Source organism: Colossoma macropomum, unplaced genomic scaffold, assembly GCF_904425465.1.
Source record: "Colossoma macropomum unplaced genomic scaffold, Colossoma_macropomum, whole genome shotgun sequence".
Classification (NCBI taxonomy): domain Eukaryota; kingdom Metazoa; phylum Chordata; class Actinopteri; order Characiformes; family Serrasalmidae; genus Colossoma; species Colossoma macropomum.
Genome location: NW_023494792.1, coordinates 12,386,833 through 12,408,754, shown reverse-complemented (window position 1 = coordinate 12,408,754; position 21,922 = coordinate 12,386,833). Strand labels below are relative to the sequence as shown.

At 38.5% G+C, this 21,922-nt stretch overlaps 1 protein-coding gene across 2 annotated transcripts; it reads left to right on the top strand.

Annotated features, from left to right (window-relative positions):
- Nucleotides 1-1,369: 1,369 nt before the first annotated feature.
- pkp3a (plakophilin 3a) lies at nucleotides 1,370-21,778 on the top strand. 2 transcript variants are annotated; one of them, XM_036576021.1, is made up of 13 exons: nucleotides 1,370-1,458; nucleotides 7,092-7,186; nucleotides 8,856-9,679; nucleotides 11,822-11,945; nucleotides 12,109-12,313; nucleotides 14,118-14,292; nucleotides 14,843-14,960; nucleotides 15,806-15,970; nucleotides 16,206-16,388; nucleotides 16,704-16,857; nucleotides 18,047-18,242; nucleotides 18,395-18,482; nucleotides 20,235-21,778. In XM_036576021.1, the coding sequence occupies exons 2-13, from the start codon at nucleotides 7,112-7,114 to the stop codon at nucleotides 20,271-20,273; spliced, it is 2,346 nt and encodes a 781-aa protein (XP_036431914.1). In that variant the 5' UTR covers nucleotides 1,370-1,458; nucleotides 7,092-7,111; the 3' UTR covers nucleotides 20,274-21,778. The 2 variants fall into 2 exon arrangements, with proteins under 2 accessions (XP_036431914.1, XP_036431913.1); XM_036576020.1 differs by lacking the exon at nucleotides 1,370-1,458 and adding an exon at nucleotides 3,247-3,571.
- The last annotated feature ends 144 nt before the right edge of the window (nucleotides 21,779-21,922 follow it).

The window sequence follows — 21,922 nt, the reverse complement described above, 5'->3', positions numbered from 1 at the left end:
TAGCAACAACAATAATAATAATAATAATAATTACTAAGTAAATACTCTTACATTAAACAATGTCCAGCAACTGAATTCAGTATGATAAGGAAAAATGCCTGGTTGTTCTGATTGGTCTAGTGATGAAATTTTACATTTCAGATAACAGATTTTATTTTGATTTTTATCCAGATATCTCCCCAATTTTGCCCTTACTAATTCCACCCGCTAACTAGGTCTTCCTCGGTCACATAATGCTACCAAGCTGGTAGGTTGAGGGCTAGCACACTCCAAGATGTGAAGTGCCACTGCATCTTTTCAAACTGCCGCTAACGCAGTGACATTAGACAGCTCAACATGCTTTAGAACGCTAACTGCCAATTCTGTTAGCAAGCTAACAGACACTGCATCATGCTGAGTGATGGAGGGAGATGGAGGACCATCCTACCCTGGCAAAGAGAATGCGGCCAATTATACTGTCTTGCAGTCCTGGCCACAGATGTCTGTTGCATCGCCGGATATCATATTTGTGATCTCCCAGTGCTTAGACAGTTGCACCACTCGGGAGCCCAACAGTGCCAAGTTGCTTACTTGTAATTTTCATTCTTTTATTAATAATCATATTTGGATTTTCCATTCCTTTGTTAAACATCAGTAATCCCATGTGACCAAAATAATTTAATATGATAAACTAATTGATAAAACGCCATATTTTTAATCACGCATGTTCTGAAAATGTCTTCTGATTTTAGTTCATAGAGCATATGGACCACAGGAAATTTATAATATGGGCATTCATGGGTTAATCAAAAATTAAATTTTTTACTGCTTGGAATACATTTTAGAGTGGATTAAGGTGGTGCAAAATTCCATGTGATACAGGCTGCTCCCCTAGAGGCAGAGCCCTCCCATGCCTGCAGGCACGAACTAGCCTGACTCAGGTGCATCTGATCTATCACCTAGATCCACACCTTGTTTTTTGCTGCTGAATCCCAAAAATGACATTCTTCACCTGATTCACCCAAACTAATGAAAAGAAACAGTTTAACAGGCACAAGAAAACATCTCGCTGTATGTTCACTCTCAAGCATCGTTCAGCTGGCTCCTGTGCACAGGATGGCCACTCACTGCTTTAACACCTGTTTGATTTGATGCTGTGGGCAAAGAGAGGCTAAGATGAACAGGTGGAACTCCTCCGCCACTCCTAAAAACTTATGCTCCCTCACGCCTCTTTGACTCATCTCTCTCTGTCTTTCTCTGTCTCTCTCTTTCTCTAAGTCATAATTAAAGTGAATACATTTGGGCTTTCATCAGGGCGTTGCCAGGGCTGGATGTAGCCTATAACTTGGTCACTCCTAGAATCTCTGTCAGATCAACTAACAGCTTTCTGAAGAGGATTTTTGTCTCAGCACAGACACTCTGAGAGCCACTTTCTCTAATTGGACCTTATTTTTTGACAGACAATACCGTGTCTTCATGGTAAGTACACATTTTCTATTTTCAGTTTGTTGATTTATCAACATCTTTATTTGCATGAATGCAAATGAGAGCAAAATAAAACAGAATAAAAAATATTGTACTTAGGAATCAGTAATTTCAAATTGTCACTGAAATAGTGCATGATGTGCATAAGAGATTTGAGGTCATGGAACCAGTATTTTTATATTTCAGACCATGTAACACATGCATAACCTATAAAACCTATTTATTATTATTATTATTATTATTATTACAATAGGGAGTAAAAAATAAAATACACAGACCAAATACACAGACCATTTCCAGAAATCTGCAAAACCGCAAAGTCACAACCGCACAGTATCAATAAATGTTATGGTTAAGTAGCTGTCATTTAGTTACCATGGCAGCAGAACTGGATTAGGAAACAGGCTTGATGCCGACACAAACGCTTCACTTACTTCGCTTACTGTTACTTCCGTTACCAGGCGCAGGAGCTAAAACAACCTCTGTAAACGAAAACAGCAAAAGCATTACAGCCACGCCCTTCATGACTAAAGAATGAGGCAGCTCTCTCTCTCTTTCTCTTTCTGTCTCTGTCTGCCTCTTTAACTTTCACGATAGATGGCAAGATTTAGAGCGATCATGGTTTAGATATGAGTGTGCTTACATTTCCTGCTTTTCACATGCAATCTAGGCTACATGATAAAATAGCAATTACACAGCCCAGACAAATGGAATGTCAGTTATGATTTCAATTGAAATAGGTCATTTTCCAAAAACCAGACCATATCATGATAATTTTTACAGTAAAATATGTAGGTAAACTCACATTTTTCACAGAGAAACTAGACAGGTGTCTTGACTAAACCTGTTCAGTGGGGGATGTGGACTCGCAGATAGATTAACACGGATAGATTCAGTGTGGATATACACGGAACGAAACATCACATGGAGATAGACGGCAAAGTTAGGAAATAAATACATTCAGCACACCCACCCATACAAACACACAAAGCCTGCCAAGATAAACCCAGACTACTGTTACTGAATATACATCAGCTACAATCAGAGGACAGACAGATGCATGTTTTTAAAAGTGTTTTCAAATTAAAATACTTTCCCATATACTCAGGTATATTTGCTGGTTCTGCTGTTCCCAATTACTCTGATTCCTAGAGGAGTACATTACATTTTAACTAAAGTCACCAAAAAGCGTTTTTCTCTTCTTCTTGAGTTGTGATTTTATATAGGTAAAAGCCATTTCAGCTGAGAGTTTTATGTTACTTTGCCCACTGACCACAATGCATAAGAAGCTATAAAGAAGTTATTCGCATGCTATTGTGTTTGTTACAAAGCTGTTGTAAGAGAAGGAAAGTGCAGGAAGTTTGAATATAAGTGAAGTTTTTAAATCCGGTGCATTTTTGTTCACATTTTAACTAATCACTAAAATGGGCCTTTTACTTCTTCTTGAGTTCTTATCTTATTAAAGTAAAAGCACTTTTTAATGAGGATGGTTTTTGGTTACTCAGCCTACTGACTATAATGCATTAGACACAATAAAGCAGTTATTCACACGCTATTGTGTTTATTACAAAGCCACTATAAAGCAGTCCAGACTATGAGGTCGTGCTATCATTCTTTATCTACGTCAAGTCACAGGCAGAAATCCGCCTGGTTCCCTTTAATGAGCTCACCTGGCTCAGGTAACCAGTGTTGACTCATCCAGGCTCCACCCATTTCCCCCGATTCTACCTGAGGAACGCGCTGCCGAACTCCTGCTAACTTACAGGAGAAACTTTCCTCCGATCGCTCCCGTCGCCATTAGCTGCGCTCTCCTAACTCGAGTGAGCCCGGCAGGAAAGAGCGCGTCCAGTTTCGCTGCGTTTGGTGCTGACCGTAGCTGTGGTCATGAGCTCGGCTTCTGAGGGCCTCTTCTTCTCGACTCTTCAGCCCAACTCCTCCGTGAGCACTTACGCCGTGCCGCACGAGAGCCAGCTGGGATACAGCGGCGTTTCGTCTGATGGAGCGGCTAGAGCCAAGCGCGTGCGGGCGCAGGTGGCGATGAGGCTCGCGGAGAAAACCAGCACGCTCTCGCGACAGAACGGCGCTGGACAGCACTATGCGGCTTCAGGTGTGTGTTTCTGTGTGTGTGTGAGTGTGTACGTGGTAAAACGGGTTACTGTTCAAGTTTTGACTTCATGGAGCCTCTGAAAGTAAGTTAGTTATATGTGTCGTAAGGTTTGGTAACGTACTATTTGACGTAAAAGCATCGTTTTAAGGCATCCTGGTTGCTTACTTTAAACTCTGAGTCTGCCTGTGGGATTGTGTCTACGAGTTGTTTCTTACCCGCCTCAGTGCTGTCAGCTTCTCTGCGGTCTCCGCTAAGCTAATGCTAGGACTTCTGTTAAGAGCCCCATCGGACGTTTACAAGGCGAGTTTGGTCGTTTTCGCTTGTTAACAGCTAGTGGGCTCCTCAGATTTCTCTTCGTGTGACACTGGGAACCAGACCGTGTACTTGTTGTATGTTTTTTTATGTTTCGGACAGTAAACAGTCTGCATTTTTTGATAGTACAGTATATAGTATATATATTATACTAAACGTATTGCTATTTTGTAATATATAATCTATACTGAACTAAAAATATAAATGAAACTTATTTGGTTTTGATCCCATTTTGCAGCAGTTTGATAAAAAAAAAATAGTTTCTTTTTCTTGGAAATGTGTTCCACTGCTAGAGGAAAATGACTGTCGCACCAGATACTAATGTGGGAACTGTTTCATGCCTCAGCCTGATTTTGTGAGGTTTCAGTAAAAGTGTTTTGTTTTTGTTCAGTGTAGTTCATGAAGTAAATGTAGTGTAACGTATGTCCTGACTGTGCGTGGTAAGTATGAACAGTAGGTGCTATTTAGACTGATTGGCATGCAGTGATATTAGCTATGAAAGTGATCTTTCTCGCTAATTTTTCATTTGACTGTGGGATATGCTTTGGGAGAGGGTGTCACTTTGGGTTTTAAACTCTAGCCTATCAACGGGACTCCTCCATGTAAACTCTTTTAAGTCTAGAACCAGATGTCTTATTTGTGAAACAGTGGAAAAGTTGTTGTTGTACCATGAAACTTTGCATTTGTTTGAAACATGTACATGTTCCACCCACATCAAGCTACAAGCCGGACAGAAAACATCAGTCCCTCCCTTTAATTAGAGAGAACACCCTTCTGTCTGCAGTGTTGGCCTCATTTGCATATACACGCACACAACACGCATACTGCATTAACGTTTAACAGGCTGCAACAGGCAGAGTTCTTCTGTACCCTTAGGTGCTTTCAGACTGGTGAGTGAGATAGACAAAGAGCATAGAAGTGAGTGAAGGCTCTCTGACTGTGTGTGATTGGGTTACTGCTCTTTGTCAACTCTCAAAGGACCCGACCCACACAAAACTACCGTGTGAGAGAGCCGGACAAAGCGCTTAGCAAAGCACAATAGGCAACTCTGTGAATTACAATTGTTTAGGCAGATCAAATGCAAAGTAGGGCTTTCTTTTTAATGACTTTTTAATATAATTCAGTGGTACAATAAGACAAACAAATATCACTGTTGGAACAGAACCATATTGCTTTTTAGGAGGAAGAAAATGTTCTTCTAATGTACTTCTAATGTAATATAAGTTAATGTAGCAAAGTTTTTTCCAAGTTTGGACCATTTTTATTGGCCCATTCTTCAGGAATTTTTCACACAATGTAAAGAGCAGCTCATGTTTCACATTTATACATGATATGAAAGCACATTATATTAACATAAGCATAGGCAAAAGTTTAGCAATGCAGTAACAAAAACAGTACATAACATATTGGAGGGTGAAATATCAGTTACACAATTACAGTATACAATTTGTATGTGTCTGTGCAACAGCCTTCTCAACACTATTACAATGAGACCGCACCCAGGTAACCTTACAACCTTATGATATGATGTTTGCCATACTCTCTGTTACTAAGCTATGCACAGTTCCCTTCAGCGTCTACATAGTTAGCGTTGTGTGAATAGCAGAGATGGTTCGCTGTGGAATTCCTGCCTTTATGAAAGGCTTCTGCAAGTATTCTGGGGTTAAACCTCTAGTCCTAGCAGCTGCAGAAGGTGAGTGCCTGTGACCTGCAAGCTTCCCAAGCTCAGCTTGACAAGTCAGAACAGCCCCACATTTCTTGGCCCATAGCCAGCGTCAGAAAGACAGAAAGACAAGCTCATTTTGAAGCTATCATTGTAGTCTTAAAAGCTAGACCAGTCTCACATGGGTGAAATACCAAACGTGTTTCAAATGAGAAAGAGAACTGTTTGTTCGTAAAGTCATTTAGTGAGGTTGTGCAGGTCAAAGTAAAAAAGGTAAATAACTAAATATAATGTGCAAATAACTAAATAAATAATAAGAAAGTACTACCACAGTAGCATTTTAAAAAGAGCAAGCTGCTTTTGAATTTACAACAGTTTGTGTTCTCAAATAATGGACATGGAAAAAGTAGGGTGCGGCAAGGGGCGGAACTTTTGCTTTGGGTGTATTTGTTTCTACGTGTTTTGGGCAGGGATAGAAGGAGTGGCTCATAGCAATCAGACCGGTTTTCTACCCCTCTCCCCTTGGCTGCTGTCTGTCACTGTGTTTTAACAACCCAGCCTGTGCCTCGCCCTGCTGAAAACACATACATACACATAGAGCGACTGATGAAACAGTTTGAGAGCAGACATTTTCTTTAAGTTTGTTTGTTTCAAACTTACGCAGGACTTAACCCTAACTGATTAGCATGCAGTGACATGCAGGGCAGTTGTTGCTGGAAGAAGATATCCTTCTCTCTAAACTTGCTGTGATTAAAAAAAGACAATAAGACTAAGTATGTAATTGTAAGATGTTTAAGAACGGTAAAGCCCTAGTAAGTGGTCACTGCAACTGCAAATCTGTTTTTGGTACTTTTGAACAACACATTTAGTTTACTCAGAGCTGGTCCTGGGGTGGTCCTGGCAGTCTTTTAGCTGTTTCTGTGAGTTAGCTTATTATAGTACATGTGCACAAGATAATTGTTATTTTATCCTGAGTATATAAAATATTAATTTTATTTTTGGTTATCCTTCTCAATCTTAATCTTTTCTTGACTCTACACAGTAATCTCTCATGCTCTGCAGCAGGTACATGTTTCATGGGAGCCAAACAAACCACCTAATGCTTTCCTGAGATTCTAGACATAGCACTTGCATGTGAAAACCTGCAGCAGCTTCTGTGGGAATGCTTGAACAGGACTGGTTTAGCGGGGAGATCAGCTAAACAGCAGCATATGATTAAACTCATCAAAGTGATAAACTCTGCTGATGTCAGTATGAGTGCATGGGCCACTTTCACATCAAACGCTTGTTTGTTTGCCCAGTGGAAAACTACAGGCATGAATGTACAGCATCAGACAAGATTGCATGACAGGGTGATTCCATATGACTTTTTATTATGTGCTAATAATTCATCTACAGTCAGCCATTTGGTAAAGACAGTGGTCATGTCCAGCAAAGTAGAGAAAGTGAATTATTACTTCTAAACTGCGCTATATATTATAGCACTTATTTCATTACTTTTACATATTTAGTAACACTTTTATCTTATATTTCTTCCTCTCGCAGAGTACGGAGGTTCTTCAACAATGACAAAGTACCAGACCTACAATCCCAGCTTCAGCTCAAAGTCCTATATCTACTCCTCCAGCAGACCAATGATGGTGAGAATTACATCTTCTTTATGTAATAACTTTGATCATATTATTCTTTATTTGCCCCATTTTAGTGTTAAAATGTTGATTTTATTAGAAATATTCATAAATCTGTACTGATACAAGTACTGGTACTGACTCTTCTTAGACAAAGAAAATGTCTACAGAGAAAAAGACAGAGAGAGTGTAGATCTCTTAAGAACTGGACAGGTTGGCAGTGGGAGAGGAGTGATAGTGTGTTGTTCAAGTGTGATATTTCGCAAGTCCTCCACAGTTCTAAGTAGACTGACACAGCAGCACACCACTGAGCACGTCATTCAATAATTATGTGTTTATTGAATGCCACATCTGTATTTGTAACATTACTCATGTTGAATTTCATTAACCCATTAAACCTCAGGCATATTACACAGGTATTAATCATAAGACTTATTATTCATAAGTATGTTACTTCCTAAGAGGCTTTTGTGAAAACTAGGGGTTTATCAGTGCCCAAAACAATCTGATATTTTACATGCTAAAAATATACATATTCTATGCATGCATCCCGTTGTAAATGGCTGGAATTTTTTCTGAAGCTTCTTCTAAAGGTAGGCATTGAAAACAATATGTTAGAACTTGAATAATTCAAGCTTTGTTGAATCAAGACATTTTAACCATATAAAATACAGAAAGTTTAATGATGAATCAAAAATTGAACCTGAAATTGTGTTTGGGACACCCCTATTATTTGTAACTATTATACAAAGTAATATGAAAGGTATGAAGTTATTAGAGTGAAGAATGGGAGCCTGAGTTTAACAGGTTAAAGGGGAATTCCACCAGTTTTTCAGAATGTCTGCGTAATTCAATGGTTGAGATGTAAACAAAGTCATGCAGAGAGGTTTGGTGTGAAATGATTCATTGTAGGAAAACTAACATCAGTCTTCAATTTCTTTCAAGTGGTGGTAATAGGGGCTAGGGCTCACAATGTCTGCAATGCAAATATAGCTATTTTATTTACTAACCAAACGACCCGTGAACCTACACATTTCTTCTGAGTTTTAATATGTAATGTAAGTAAGTAAGTAAAGTTTATTTATATAGCGCTTTTTACAACAGGTGTTGTCACAAAGCAGCTTTACAAGGAAATGAGCATTACAAAAAGAAATCCGGGTCCAAGCCCCTATGAGCAAGCCAGTGGCCACAGTGGCAAGGAAAAACTCCCTAAATGCTTGTAATAATAAAATAACAATAAATCTGGAAACAATAAGTTTTTTAGGGGACTGTTTTGTGTTATAGCGCCCTGCTTGTACCCTTCCACCATAAATGGATTTTAGAAATACATTGTAGGCCAAAACCTTATTGTAAGCCTATAGTAAAACAATCTGTCAGGCTTCAGGGACTGTATTCATAATTATTTCATGTAGTAATTTTGTAAGGAAGTCTTTTAGAGTCCTTAAACACTTTGGATGTCTTGTTCTTGTCATCAGTTCTAACTAGGTAAATTTCTCTACAACAAATCATTTCACATCAGACCACTCTGAATGACATTGCTTTAATGTTAGCAATGCTATCCAAGTTATTATGCAGAAATTTTGATTTTCCATTTAAACCTGGTCTGTGCGATTTCAGTTTCAGCCTAATGTGTTTTAGATTACTTAGTCACATCACTGCTCTGCATCTGACTCCCAACCAGGCCCAGCGTATGTCTACACAATCCAGCGGCGGCTACTCGTCTCGCTCGGCTGTGGATTTTGGCCCCAGAGCGCAGATGAGCCGAGGGGCCGGTGCAGGAATGATGTATAACCATGACGACAGCATGATGATGGGCATGAGTGGCGGCGGTTACCAGGGTGGCCAGTCTCACCACCAGCAGATGACCACGTTAACTCGCACCATGAGCCGACCTGCAGGCCCTGACCCAGAGATCACCTCCCTGCGCTCCTTGCGCATTCAGTCCCTTCCTCAGCAGCAGGTTTCAGCCACATGGATGACGCAGGATGGCAGTGAGGGAAGCCTGGTTTCGGATCATGATGCTACCTACTCGCGTCAGGACACAGCCTACGGAATGAGTAACGGGTACGCGTCTACATACCCCCGACAGGCTGTGTACTCCACTGCCAGCAATGGTTTCAGCTCTGGGGCTGTGCAGACCTCCATGACGCTGCCCCCCATGAGACGCTCTCTAAGTGGCACGCTGGCCCGTAGTGGAGGCGGAAGTGGAGTCATGGAGGAAGAAGCTTATGTTCGCCAGTCCTTCAAAGGCCCCGCGCAGCGCACCATCAGCAGAATCACCCAGCGCCAGAATCGTTACTCTATGTCCGCAGGGAGTGTCCAAGGAGGTGGAGGAGGAGGAGGGGGCTTTGTGATTGGTGGAAGCAGCTCCCAGGGTACCCTGGGCATGATGCAGCAAGGCAGGCTGTCCCGTGCTGCCTCAATGAGGAGCGTCATCAGTGTGGGCAAAGGCAAGGACGTGTTCGATGGAATGGATGTGATGGGTAGCATGGGCAACCTGAGCGGGTGAGACATACACACATATACAGAAGCAGTGAATGGAATTTACTTGGTTCAAATTCATTTGCACACAAATAAAATACAGGCCTATTTTATCAACACTCAACATGATTATTGCCAAAAGAACCCCAACTTAATTGCAGAAAATTGATTGGTGTTGATGTGTATATATATTGTCACTGTAATAAAAAAACCTAGTATCTCCAAAAATGGTAACATTACAGGAGAAGAAAAAACTTATTTTTTAATGTAATTTAAAAAAATAAACAAAATAAAATACAAAGTTATGAAGGGTTTTAAAGATTTGATATGACAGCGACAATAAATTATTCATATACAAATGGTGATATTAATAATAATAATAATAATAATAATAATAATAACTTCTAGCATTTACATCCAGCAAGTTTTACTAAGTGTTCTAAAAAAATCAAAAGTTAAACATAAAATATGAAAAGAGTCTAAATAAAGTTATGAATGAAAAATAAATACTAGAAAATTAAAATAATACATCTGTAAAATAGAATGCAATAAATGACAGAGTTAACGAACAGTTAAATAAATTGAAAGAGATGGGTCATGAGTCTCTTCTTAAAGGTACCTTCTTAAAGGTAGCTCTCAGATCATCCGGAACAGAAGTCCAAATGTGCTCATTTAAATTAAGTAAATTCAATGCATTACATTTTCAGTGCACTTGCAGTGTGTTTATGTAAACCGAAAGGTATGTTTATTTTGCACATGATAGGTTGGATAATTTTAAGATAACAAGAAAAAAAATCCTCCACCATGAAACAAAAACACAGCATTGTGGCTCACAGAGACCGTCTTACCAATGCATAAAATCATTAAACACACTAAAAAATAGTGCACTTAAATGACTTTTCAAATGTGCACATAATTTCCACATGAGCAAAATAATTACATCAGTACAGTTGTGGCAAAAGTGAGTAAACGTTGGGTAAAATAACTAGTGACAAACTGCTTTGTTGGCCCTGAGCACTCACAAATGACAAGAGCTTTACACTGTTAACACAGCACTGATCTTACTCACTTTCTGTGGATTGAATAAATACTTTTCTTGCACAAATATAAATCTACAAGAAGACTTAAAGTCCTTAAACAAAGGAACAGCCAAAATAAACATCTTTTTACGATTAAGATGAGATGTTTGTCTTCAGTGGGTCATAGTCTTAGAGCTAATGCTTTGTAGATGTTTAGCATGTTTATATTAAATATGCATTTATTTTTGTACACCACAATTAGTTTTCATTGTTGGGTTTTACACAGACAAATCAAAGCAAAATGAAATTAAAGTAATAATTTCACTCTCGACACAGTTCCCTACTGCTGAAATAGAATTTCCTTATATGCTTCAGTGAGGACAAATACCTCACATACATGCAGCCAAAAGCTTCCTCTTTCCCATCTAGTGAAAACTGGTCTGGTGAATTATGCAAATGAAAATGTCTCAAATTAAAAATGCGATAGTTTAAGAAGAAAGACTGCATAGACACAAAGAAGCATAAGAATAGAAAAGCAATGGACGAAAAGGAAAGGATAATGTAGACATTGAGTTGGGGGGCTGACCTTGGAACCTGTCAAACAGGTTATTTATGCATTTGTCGTACATTTTACAAATCCACTTTCACTCGACTAGCTGCTCTCTGAGTGTGAGTTATTTGATGTGGCCCAGCCCTGTGCTCCATGTGTGTCTGTGTGTGTGAAAAGTGAAAAGTGAAACGCCCAAACCAGTCCAGCTAACTAACAATCGACACACCCTGGTAAAGAAACATGCTGCCCACCAAGTTCGCAACATACACACATGCCAGTCTTTGTCACAAACAATGAAATACAAAGTGACCCAAACTGGTATTTATTGTACAGTCTGTTCTACATTATCAGGTTTAGATGATAATTAGAAATGAATCCTGTAGAATCTGTCAGGAGAGGATAACCTGAAGAGGTTATACAGAGCCAAAGTAGACTTTATCCTTAAATAATTTCAGTAACAAGGCAAAATTTATATGAAATCAAAAGGACAGGTTCTTTTGATTTGACAAAAGAACTTGTCAAATCAAGGACATCTCAATATGCAACTGTTGTTTGTGTAACGTTGAAAACCTTAATATCTTTTTCTGTATCACACAGAATCAGTGCTCTGGACATGCCGACTGCTGTGACCTATCTGGAATCCTCTGATTCAGAACTGCAGGTGCTGGGGGCTGCCTACATCCAGCATGAGTGCTATCACAACAACGACTCCAAGAAACTGGTAAGATCTGTTGATTGCAAGATGAAGTGGAAAAACTAAATTTCTCTGTTTTGTGAAGCGAATATAAAACATTAATATGTTATTTTTGCACAGGGTCCTTGAAATACAATGGAGTGAATCCTTCTGTCTCTCTCTCTGTTTTGTCTGTTTCTCTGTCTCTTAGGTGAATCAGCTGAAAGGAATACTGCCGCTGGTTCAGCTGTTTACCAGTGAGAACGAGGAAGTGCAGCGTTATGCCACTGGAGCGGCCAGGAACCTCATCTATGAGAATATGGAGAACAAAGTGGCTCTTATGGAGGCCGGAGGAATCCCTAAGCTCATAGAAGCCCTGAAAGAGCAAGATGACGAGCTCCGCAAGAACATCACTGGTAAGCACTGTCATTAATAATTGTGCATTATTCCTCACTGCAAGTAACCACCATCATGTGAAATGGTTGCCATAATTAGTGAATAGTCAATATGAATATTTAATTCAAAGTTCAATTTAAATTATAGTGCTTTTTACAATGGACGTTGTCACAAAGTAGTCTGAGCATCTGATGTCGGAAACAGTGTCCTAAGAGCATGAAGGAGAAACCTTGGACAAATCCATCCTCCTCTAGTCCGGATAGCAAAATTACAGTAATGATGGGAAATACGGATAAATAGAACTGAACATTGCAGAGCCTATATCTTGGACAGCCTGTAGACTTTGATTTAGAAAGGAAACATTGTTAAAGTTTCAAAACGAGGCCATACAGTGCATGTATGTAAACTAACCTGCAAAAATAGCTTGTTTTGAATTCATTGTTTTTGTGATATCATGAAAAACCAGAGCATTGACATGTATAGCCGTGTGCAAAAGTTTGAATACCCCTGGTGAAACGTTTTATTGATCTTCTGAGAGAAAAAAGTTAACAAGTCCTCTATGGAAAACTTGTAGTGGGATGTTATAAGGGCTTTTAGTGCACAGTTTCTATTTATTTGCTGAGTTTAACATATTGAAATTAAAAAAAAAACATAAAAATACAAAGTGTGTCATAACTTTTGCACAAGCAACAACTTCTGTTTATTTCTGAAATGTTAAATTCAGCAAATAAATAGTAACTGTGCATTAAAATGTGCAGAAGTGTGTTGTCTGTAGAGGATGTGTTTTATTTAGAAAATGTCATTTGACCAGGGGTATCCGAACTTTTGCGTACCACTGTATCTGCCTTCAAGATCAAAGATCCTGAACATGCATTCAAATGAATGGGTTCGTCTGTTTCCCTACATTTAGGATTTGGGGATAGCTTATTTTGGATTAGCAGATGGAACAGAATTCAATCATCCGCTGTGTGAATAGTCTTCTCTGTTTGCTAACCTGTGCCACAAAGCACTGCTATCACACAACCGGCCTTGAGCTTGGCTCGCTATCCGAACAGCGTTTGCGAGGCTGGACTTCCATTATGGGTGTGGTGAAGTAGATATGCTGATAACAGTTGTAAAACTTTAGAATCATTCACAACACAAAAGCACATTGTAATCAGGTGTAATCCACAAAGGAGTGGCACTTGATTAGATACTGTCATTCGATCTGCACAGCTGTGGCTGGTTTCATTCTGCGCATGGCTGCAAACTAGAAGTAACATGACTGGAAGGCTTTAGCTTTCAGGCTATGTTTCACCCACATTGCTCTTGAATCAGCCACTGAATTAGCATATGATGTATGAAGGGAGTGAGAAGTTTTTCTTTTGTTTTTTTAATGGGAGAAAGAAGTGGATGCATGTGTGTGTGTGTTCTCTAGGGCGTTGGCTGTGCTCTTTCAGTAAAGGGGTGTTTACTGTTGCGTTGTCTTGACTTGTATTTCGTACTCATGGCAAGTGAGCAGTGAGTCAGTGCATACACTCATGGCAAGTGAGCAGTGAGTCAGTGCATACACTCAAAAAACTTTCAGTAGTAGTGTTTTTTCTGATAAAAGTAAGTCTTAAAACACTTTTAAAAAGCATACATACTTATGATCAGGATAGATAGTGTGTTTTGGTATTTAAGACATATTTTTCACTTTCTTGTCACTGTTCTCCGCAAAGTAATTTTAAACAAAGGTGGAGACAGTTGTGAATCCTGATGGTTAGCTGGCATTATTATATTAGCTGCATTCTAGATTTACTGTTCTGTGCAAAGGATTAAGCTGTTTATTATCTTTCACTGTAGGAATTCTGTGGAATCTTTCCTCTAAGGATAATCTGAAGGAGAGGTTGGCAAGGGAAACTCTTCCTAAGCTAACTGAGGAGGTACTGATCCCTCTCTCTGGCACTGGAGAAAGAGAGATCATCGAGCACACTCCCTCAGAGGCAGATATCTTTTTCAACACCACCGGCTGCCTCAGGTGCATTCACACCCACCAACATCTACAAAAATGCAAATATGTCATGTCCTGGACTGTCCTGTAGTGGTGTAAAAGTACATGCAGTCTCTCTGACGTTTAATAAGGTCCTATACTGACTCTTTCTACCTTTCTTCCCTGTCTGCATTCTTGTCTGTGTTTAAGTCTATGTCTAAATGCTGTAACTGAAGTACAAAACACACACATCAGGACGTATCTCGTCTGTATTATATATATCCTTCTGGATCGCAGGGTGCATTTTATATATATATATATATATAAAAGCACAGAAGCACAGTTATTGGATAAATAAATGGTTTAATTTGCTGTGGTGCCTAAGACTTTCATACAGTGCTGTATTTATCTGTCGCTATCTATATCTAATACCTTTTAAGGCAACCACTAATCTTTTCCTTAGTAACCAAAAAATCAGTCATAAAACTTTTTAAAAGTCTGAACAATTCTGTTTGTGCTGCAGGTTATCTCTGTTTTTTTCTGGTTTTCCTACAAAGACAGGACATTTTCCTAACCAAGCTGTCCTTTTCCGCTGCAGGAACCTAAGCTCAATAAATGAGAAAACCCGTCAGCAGATGAGGGAAACTCATGGCCTAGTTGACGCTCTTGTGGGCTACATTCATAGCACTGTGAATGACACCAGAGTAGAGGAGAAGGTCAGCTCTGCACACATCACTTTAACTCACTCTGTCCTGCTTATCTTCCCCAAATACATTCCCACAAGCAAAACAAGGTCTAGGCTTCCGTTGGAATGTGTGTATTGTGTCATAGGTGTCTGTTGATTGTAAAACAAACAGCCCTTTTTACTTAGTTGCTTAGAATTTTAATTTATTTTTTCAATTAATTACCATTTATTATTTGGTAATTGCATAACTTTAAACAATTGACTGAATATTCAAGGGAACATATCATGGAAAAGCTAATTTTCCTCACTTTTTTCTAAAATAAAAGTATTTGGTAGAGTTTGTAAACATTTTCACAACATTCACTATCCAGTCCATATAGTCCATGAATGGAAATTAAACAAGCTGTTTTGAATTAGTTTTTGTGATATCACAAAAACCTATGTATTTACATAAATTATTCACGTTGAAGTTATAAGGAATGTTTTACCCAGACTGCTTTTTGAATGAGGCACAATACAAAGAAGCCAACCAGAACAGATCTTATTTAAAGACAAAGAAACAGCCTGCGCTCTTCTAAGGGATAAAGAAAGGCTTGAAAATAGTGATGTAGATGGCTATTTACGGTACATAAAATCACATTAACATTATAAGTGGATCTCATGGGAAAATATACAGGACAAATGTGAGATATGGGCCCTTTAAGAAAAGGTAGTACATTTTGAGTCTTGAGAATCATGTGGAATATGTATTGCTATGTATTTATGTTTGCTTTGCCACAGAATATTGTAACTGTAAAGTTGCATGACTTTGTACACATTAAAATTCTCTCTCTCTCTCTCTCTCTCTCTCTCTCTCTCTCTCTCTCTCTCTGGCAGGGAGTGGAGAATTGTGTGTGTGTGTTGAGGAACTTGTCCTATCAACTGTACAGTGAAATTCCCCCCTCAGCCCTGATGCGCTTGGAGGGTCCAACAAGAGCTCAGGCAATGTCCCGTGGAGAGGCTATCGGCTGCTTCACTCCTCAGAGCAAAAAAGCCAAAGATGTAAGGAACACCCCGTTCTCTTTCTGTACTGGAATATCATGTAATATTCATTCCATTGTTTGATGTTTGACTTTCACTTTTCATTTTTAGCTTGTGCCCAAAAACATCACTATGTTTTTGTCAGTCAGCGAACTCACCTGCTTGATCTAGATAGCAGTTACTTTGAGTGGTGAATACAGAATTACATTCTGGTATATTTAGTTTTGACAAATTGCTTTTTTTTCTTGGTCCTCAGAGACAGGATAAGGACCTGACTACGTTTACAGAGGTGGCACGAGTGCCAAAGGGCATTGAGTGGCTGTGGCACCCGAAGGTGGTAGAACTATATAATCTTGTCCTGCAGCGCTGTGAAGTCAACACCGTGACCCGAGAGGCTGCTGCTGGAGCCCTGCAGAACATCACAGCTGGAGACAAACGAGTATGTTCAGTTCTCTGTGAAACCTTTATTATACCTTGAAGGGAAATTTGCAAACAAAGCCTAACAACATACAACATGTGCACATGCATACAACAAACAAAGTGTACATAACACATACCACATATTCAATTCGGTAAAAATTAAAAGTGAATGTTACAAATTCAAAAACCCTTTGACGTACGTACAACACCTGACTGTGGAAATTGCCTGAAGTTAGTAGAAGTGGACTGGTGTGTTAGATTGGTATACTGCCATGTATTTTGCATTAGTTAAGCTTGCTTAATTTATGCTGCCTTTTCCCTTTCACACACACAGTGGGCGTCCATCCTGAGTCGTGTTGCCTCAGAACAGGAGCGCATGTTGCCTGTGGTTCTAGATCATCTCAGAACAAATAGTGATCTAGAACTGCGATCCCTCACTGGCTTGCTCAGAAACCTGTCTCGTCATGCCAGGGACAAGAACGACATGGGTAAGTCCACTTTTCTGTAGGATGGGCAATATGACAATATTTATCATTATTTTAATAATTTGTGTCTCAATGTTTTTCTGAGCAAATCATGAAAAATACTGAGCAAATTGTCAGTACTTAAAGAACACTGACCAACTCCATGTTTCATTACAAAGAGAACATAATTAGGCCTGTTTATCTGGATTTAGTGGAGAGTATGTGAAATTTTGACTTAAAATCATTGTATTCATAGTTTTTGGTTGCATTTTTAAACACTACTAGTCAGTTCCAACTCATCATACCTTAGACTACTAAACATTGCTAGCCAGTGTTTCTCAGCCTAGTTCCTCCAGTTCCTGGAGGCCCACTGCCCTGCCCTTTTTACTGTTTTCCCTGCTCTCAACACACCTGATCCAGCTAATCAGCTCAATAAAAGCCCATTATTGGGTTAAAGTGAGGGTGTTAAGGCAGAAAAAGCCCTAAAATGTGCAGGGTGTTGGGCCTCCAGGACCAGGCTTGAGAAAAACTGTTGTTAGCCATATCATGTACCGAAACAAAGTCCTCAAGTATTGTGATGTTATATTTTTGTAATCTCACCCACTCCTGCATTTCTAAGAATGAAAGCTGCACTGAAAAAAGTAATGCTTTGAATTTCCTTCATTAAAATGTAATAAATAAAATAAAATGTATAACATCAATGCAGTTTTAATAACTAGGTTGATATATTTTATTAACGTGGAAATTATGTATATGTTTAAACGACGTAATGTGTGTGTGTTACTTTTAAGCTTTCACTGATAGAATCTTTCAAAAACAGAAAAAAATAAATACAGTTGTATATAAAAATTTGAACACCCTTGGTCAAGTTTTGTTGAGTTTCTCAGTGAAAATAACTCAACATATTCTCTATAGAGAATACAGAAAAAATGTAAATATGGCCTTTTTCTGCTCATCTTAATGCATGATTTCATACATATCATTTTACATATTGGGACAAAATAAAACATGAACTATAAAGTGTGCCCTTCTGCACAGACCACATTTTATTTATTTCTAGTATGTTATTTCTAATATGTTAAATTGTGCATGAAAATGTGCAAAACATGGCCAAAACCGGGAATGCCCAAACTTTTGCATTGAACTGTATGTGAAAACTACAGATGTCCACTTTGTTGTAAAATAACAGTATTCCCTCTCTGTCCTCATTCAGCCACTAAAGTGGTGAATAACCTGGTAGCCAAACTTCCAACTGATGGCTTCCAGAAGCAGCCCTCCACAGATGTGGTTGTAAACATCTGCGGCGCTCTCAACAACCTTGTGATCTCCAGCGAGGTGGCAGCACGGGACGTCACCTACTTCGATGGTCTGCCCAAGCTCGTGGGCATCAAGAACTCTCATGATAGCAGGTAAGAACCCAAAAGACACATGACTAGTGACTGAAAGCATCTACTGTTCAGTAAAAACATCCGCATTTGTGTACATTGGTCACTTTGCCTTAACATTCACTACAAAGCATTCTTTGCAGATTAGTTTACTAACATAGTCTTCTCCTCTTCAGTTCTGAAAAAGTGAGGGCAGCCAAAGCAGCAGCCACTGTCCTCTGCAATATGTTCCAGTATAAGAAACTACACAAAGACTACAAAAAGGTAATATTAAATCTGATATATACTAGCTTCATTTATTTCCCCTTCTTCCTATTAGAGACTAAAATGTATCAAACAAGCCACCATAGATTATGTATTGCAATATCTTGTGCTTTTGTTTGAACTGAATTGATTTGAAAAAACTTTTATTGTTTATTTAGTTTTGAAGTACAGTAAAATGTAAAGCATTTCTGGCTGTCTGTATTGAAAGATGTGACACATTGAATTTATTTGATTTGAATGTGTGCATTATTTCTATATGAATATGTGAATATAATCTATATTTCAGTTTACCTACTTGTCTTGGCAATATGTGTGTTCTTGCTTGTAAATACAATAAATAACAATAAATAAAAACAAACACTAACACGGTAACAAGAATTGTGTACAGTAACAAGGCTGTTTTTTACTGCGCCTTTTAGTCTGGCATGTGTAAATGACCTTTCTTTTGATTGGCTCATTTGAAAAGCAAAAAAAAAGGACAAGCTTAAACACTCCTTCAGTGTTAATAGGCAGGGCAGGGTTTGCAGCTGTATGTACTGTATGTTCTGGGAAGTGAACTGTATGTTTTGAAACTTTAACAGTGTTTACATAGTACAACAAAATCCTTTATTTAAAAAAAAGTGAGGAAAATTTAGTTTTCCGTGATACGGGCCTTTTTAATGTTATTTGTATGTATTCTAATATTAGTGTTTTTTTCTGAGCAAATAAATTTTTACTGCCCAGTTAAATTGCTTTTTAAATTGAATTTTCTCATGTAACTGAGACGTTTGCACAGTACTGTACTTTTGGGACTGAATGGGTTGATTTATTTTTGTGCAAATTAGAATCAAGTCAGTTCAGTGCATAATTATTTCAGCGCGCATTGAAAACACCTTTAAAGCCACGATAGATGAATGTTGAAACAGTACCATGGGTAGCATTGGGCTTTATAACAGATACCATGCTATACGTTTAAGACAGTGGGTGGAGATTTATGGTGGTGTTGTTTTTGTTCAAAGTCCTCTTCAACTGCTTTCACAGAGCTCAGTTGCAATACCAAAAACTTGCCTGTCATAGGGCTTTGAGGAGTCATTTTGAAAAACAAGCTGCTAAAGAGTAACTGTCAGCTCAGAAAGCTCCTCCCTCAGATATTGCACGGTAACATGTTTGCTGAGGGACTAAAAGCCTGGGGTTACGGTACATCATCTTTGAGCCATGCTCTCCACCCAGCCCTGCAGCCATTTTTCAGCTTTAAAAAATTGGGTTGAAAAAGGACAGACACACACACACACAAACACACACACACAAAATCACGCTCACACAACACACACAGAGCTTATTCGCATGTGGTTCTGTTAGGGCAGGAAAAGGTGGAATCATGCCCTAGACCTGTCAGGTGATTTCCTTATGAGCGTGTCCCAACACACCACAGTATGCCTCCATTTCACAAACCTGCTCTTGTTACAATGAAAAAAACTCAAAAGAGAAATCATTAATGACTTGTCAGATAATTCTAACCTCTTTGTCACATTGTGGATGATCTCTTTTGAATTTGCTCTACTTCCATTATTTAGTGAAAAATGAAAGAATGTGTTTCTTTGGCATCCATTTTCTTTCGTGCTTGTGTTTGTTAGTGGCTGTTTATCACAGTTAGAGTCATATGATCGCTCTGAAGCCTTTAAACAATGTTATCATGGCTGAGTTCTCCATATTTGCGTGTCATGCTCTGTGTTTGAATTTGCTTATGTGTTGTTTCTGTTTTGTGCTTTATAGAAAGGATTCCAGAGACAGGATTTTACAGACATATTCTAAATGAGGACAGCAACTGTGAGAATGTAACTACGTGAATGTGGACAATCCTGTAAATAAAGAATGACGTGATACAAGAAGAATAGTGCAGAATTGGATACTTCAGCTTTCTGTCTGCTGTTCAGCTGTGTGTGCGTTCCGCTGTGTGCAACTTGGCCAGCTCAGCATGTCCTGCTCTAGAATACGGAAACAGCACATCTCAAAACCAACAGTAGAGTTAAACAGACGATTTGACGATGAGACTCAACTTTATCAATGGAGGTTGCGCCTTAACTTGATTCTTCTTGACCTCAATTTGTATCTTCATCAGGGATTTTTGCACAGTAATGATAGTCACTCTCAGCAGCATGCAGACTGGACTCTTATTCTACAAAACACTGGATTTTTCCAATAACACATATACTGGACACAGTCCAGGGGTGTTTTCCTTCATTTTTGAATTGTAAAGTACTGACAATGTATTTTGTTGTTTGTTTGATTGTTTGTTTAACATCAGATGTCTGAGTGAGAGGGTTGTGGGATTTACCAGCAATGTGAGAAATGCGAGTGCTATATATTGCGTGTATTGCACAGAGATTGGAAGGGTATAGATAATAGAATAGATATCTGGTTATATGCATAATGAAAGTGCATTCCATATTTCTGATGTATATCCAGTTCTGTATACCATAGTAAATAATCTACATAGCACCATACAAGCCTTCTATCATTTTACTTTTTTGAATAGCTTTATTACTTTGTAAATGGTGCTTATTGATTTATCTAGCCTATTGGTAACACTTTGCCAGCTAACTTCAGAAGCATATGTCAATCCTGTTCCAATTGTTGGTAACAGAAGTTATCAGAGCTGTAGCTCCTGTATTTTCATAGTATTGCATTAAACCCTGATATGGGAAAATGCGTAAGTTCATTTGAATGTCTGAATGTAAATGTTGCTCATCACTGCATTGCAAAGCACTGCTTACTCCTTTACAGACAGTATGTAAAAAGTTTTTTTTTGCTTTAGCTATAAATAGATTTTTTTTATATATGATTTGCTGAATTACACCTTTGTTCACAGATATTTCTGACATTTCTGAGTTATGCTATAGGTCATATAATATAACTTTAAATTGTGCAACAAATGGGGCGACTTGTTCTGAGCTTTTTCAGCAAAATATTTTTTCAGTTTTTTAAACTGAATGGACGGTTCATACTGGTTGGTGTAGGTGTGTAACTTTGTAACTTGGTGTTTATAATATAACTACAATTTTATTATATTGTGCTCAAGTTCAATTATGACATGTCTTTGGATGTTAGGAATTAAAGTGACTTCACATGTTCTTGCCAGTGAGATTTTTGCACAGGTTATATGTACGCAGCAGAACACAAACACTGCCTGTTTTATCAAATTCCTCAGTAATAGATATCATTATCCCCACTATGTCTGCTTCACATCTCACTGTAAAATGCATCCTTAAGTGTCATATGTGCCATGTTAAAATAAATAAAGGGAAGTTCTAATTGAATGTTGTATGATTTATTGAAAAGAAAACAGATGCACACAGGAAGGAAGTGGCTGAGCATTGTTTTTAAAATCCTAATGTGAGTGATGTGCCTCATGGCCCAGGTATAATAAAAAATACTTTCCCTCTGTTCAGACATGAACATTC

Excerpts from the sequence above, each read along its gene's own strand:
- pkp3a (XM_036576020.1), top strand. The coding sequence starts at position 3,349 with ATGAGCTCGGCTTCTGAGGGCCTCTTCTTCTCGACTCTTCAGCCCAAC. Across the intron at positions 14,961-15,805 it reads ACACCAGAGTAGAGGAGAAG|GGAGTGGAGAATTGTGTGTG; the intron begins GTCAGCTCTGCA and ends TCTCTCTGGCAG. Across the intron at positions 16,858-18,046 it reads CAGGGACAAGAACGACATGG|CCACTAAAGTGGTGAATAAC; the intron begins GTAAGTCCACTT and ends GTCCTCATTCAG.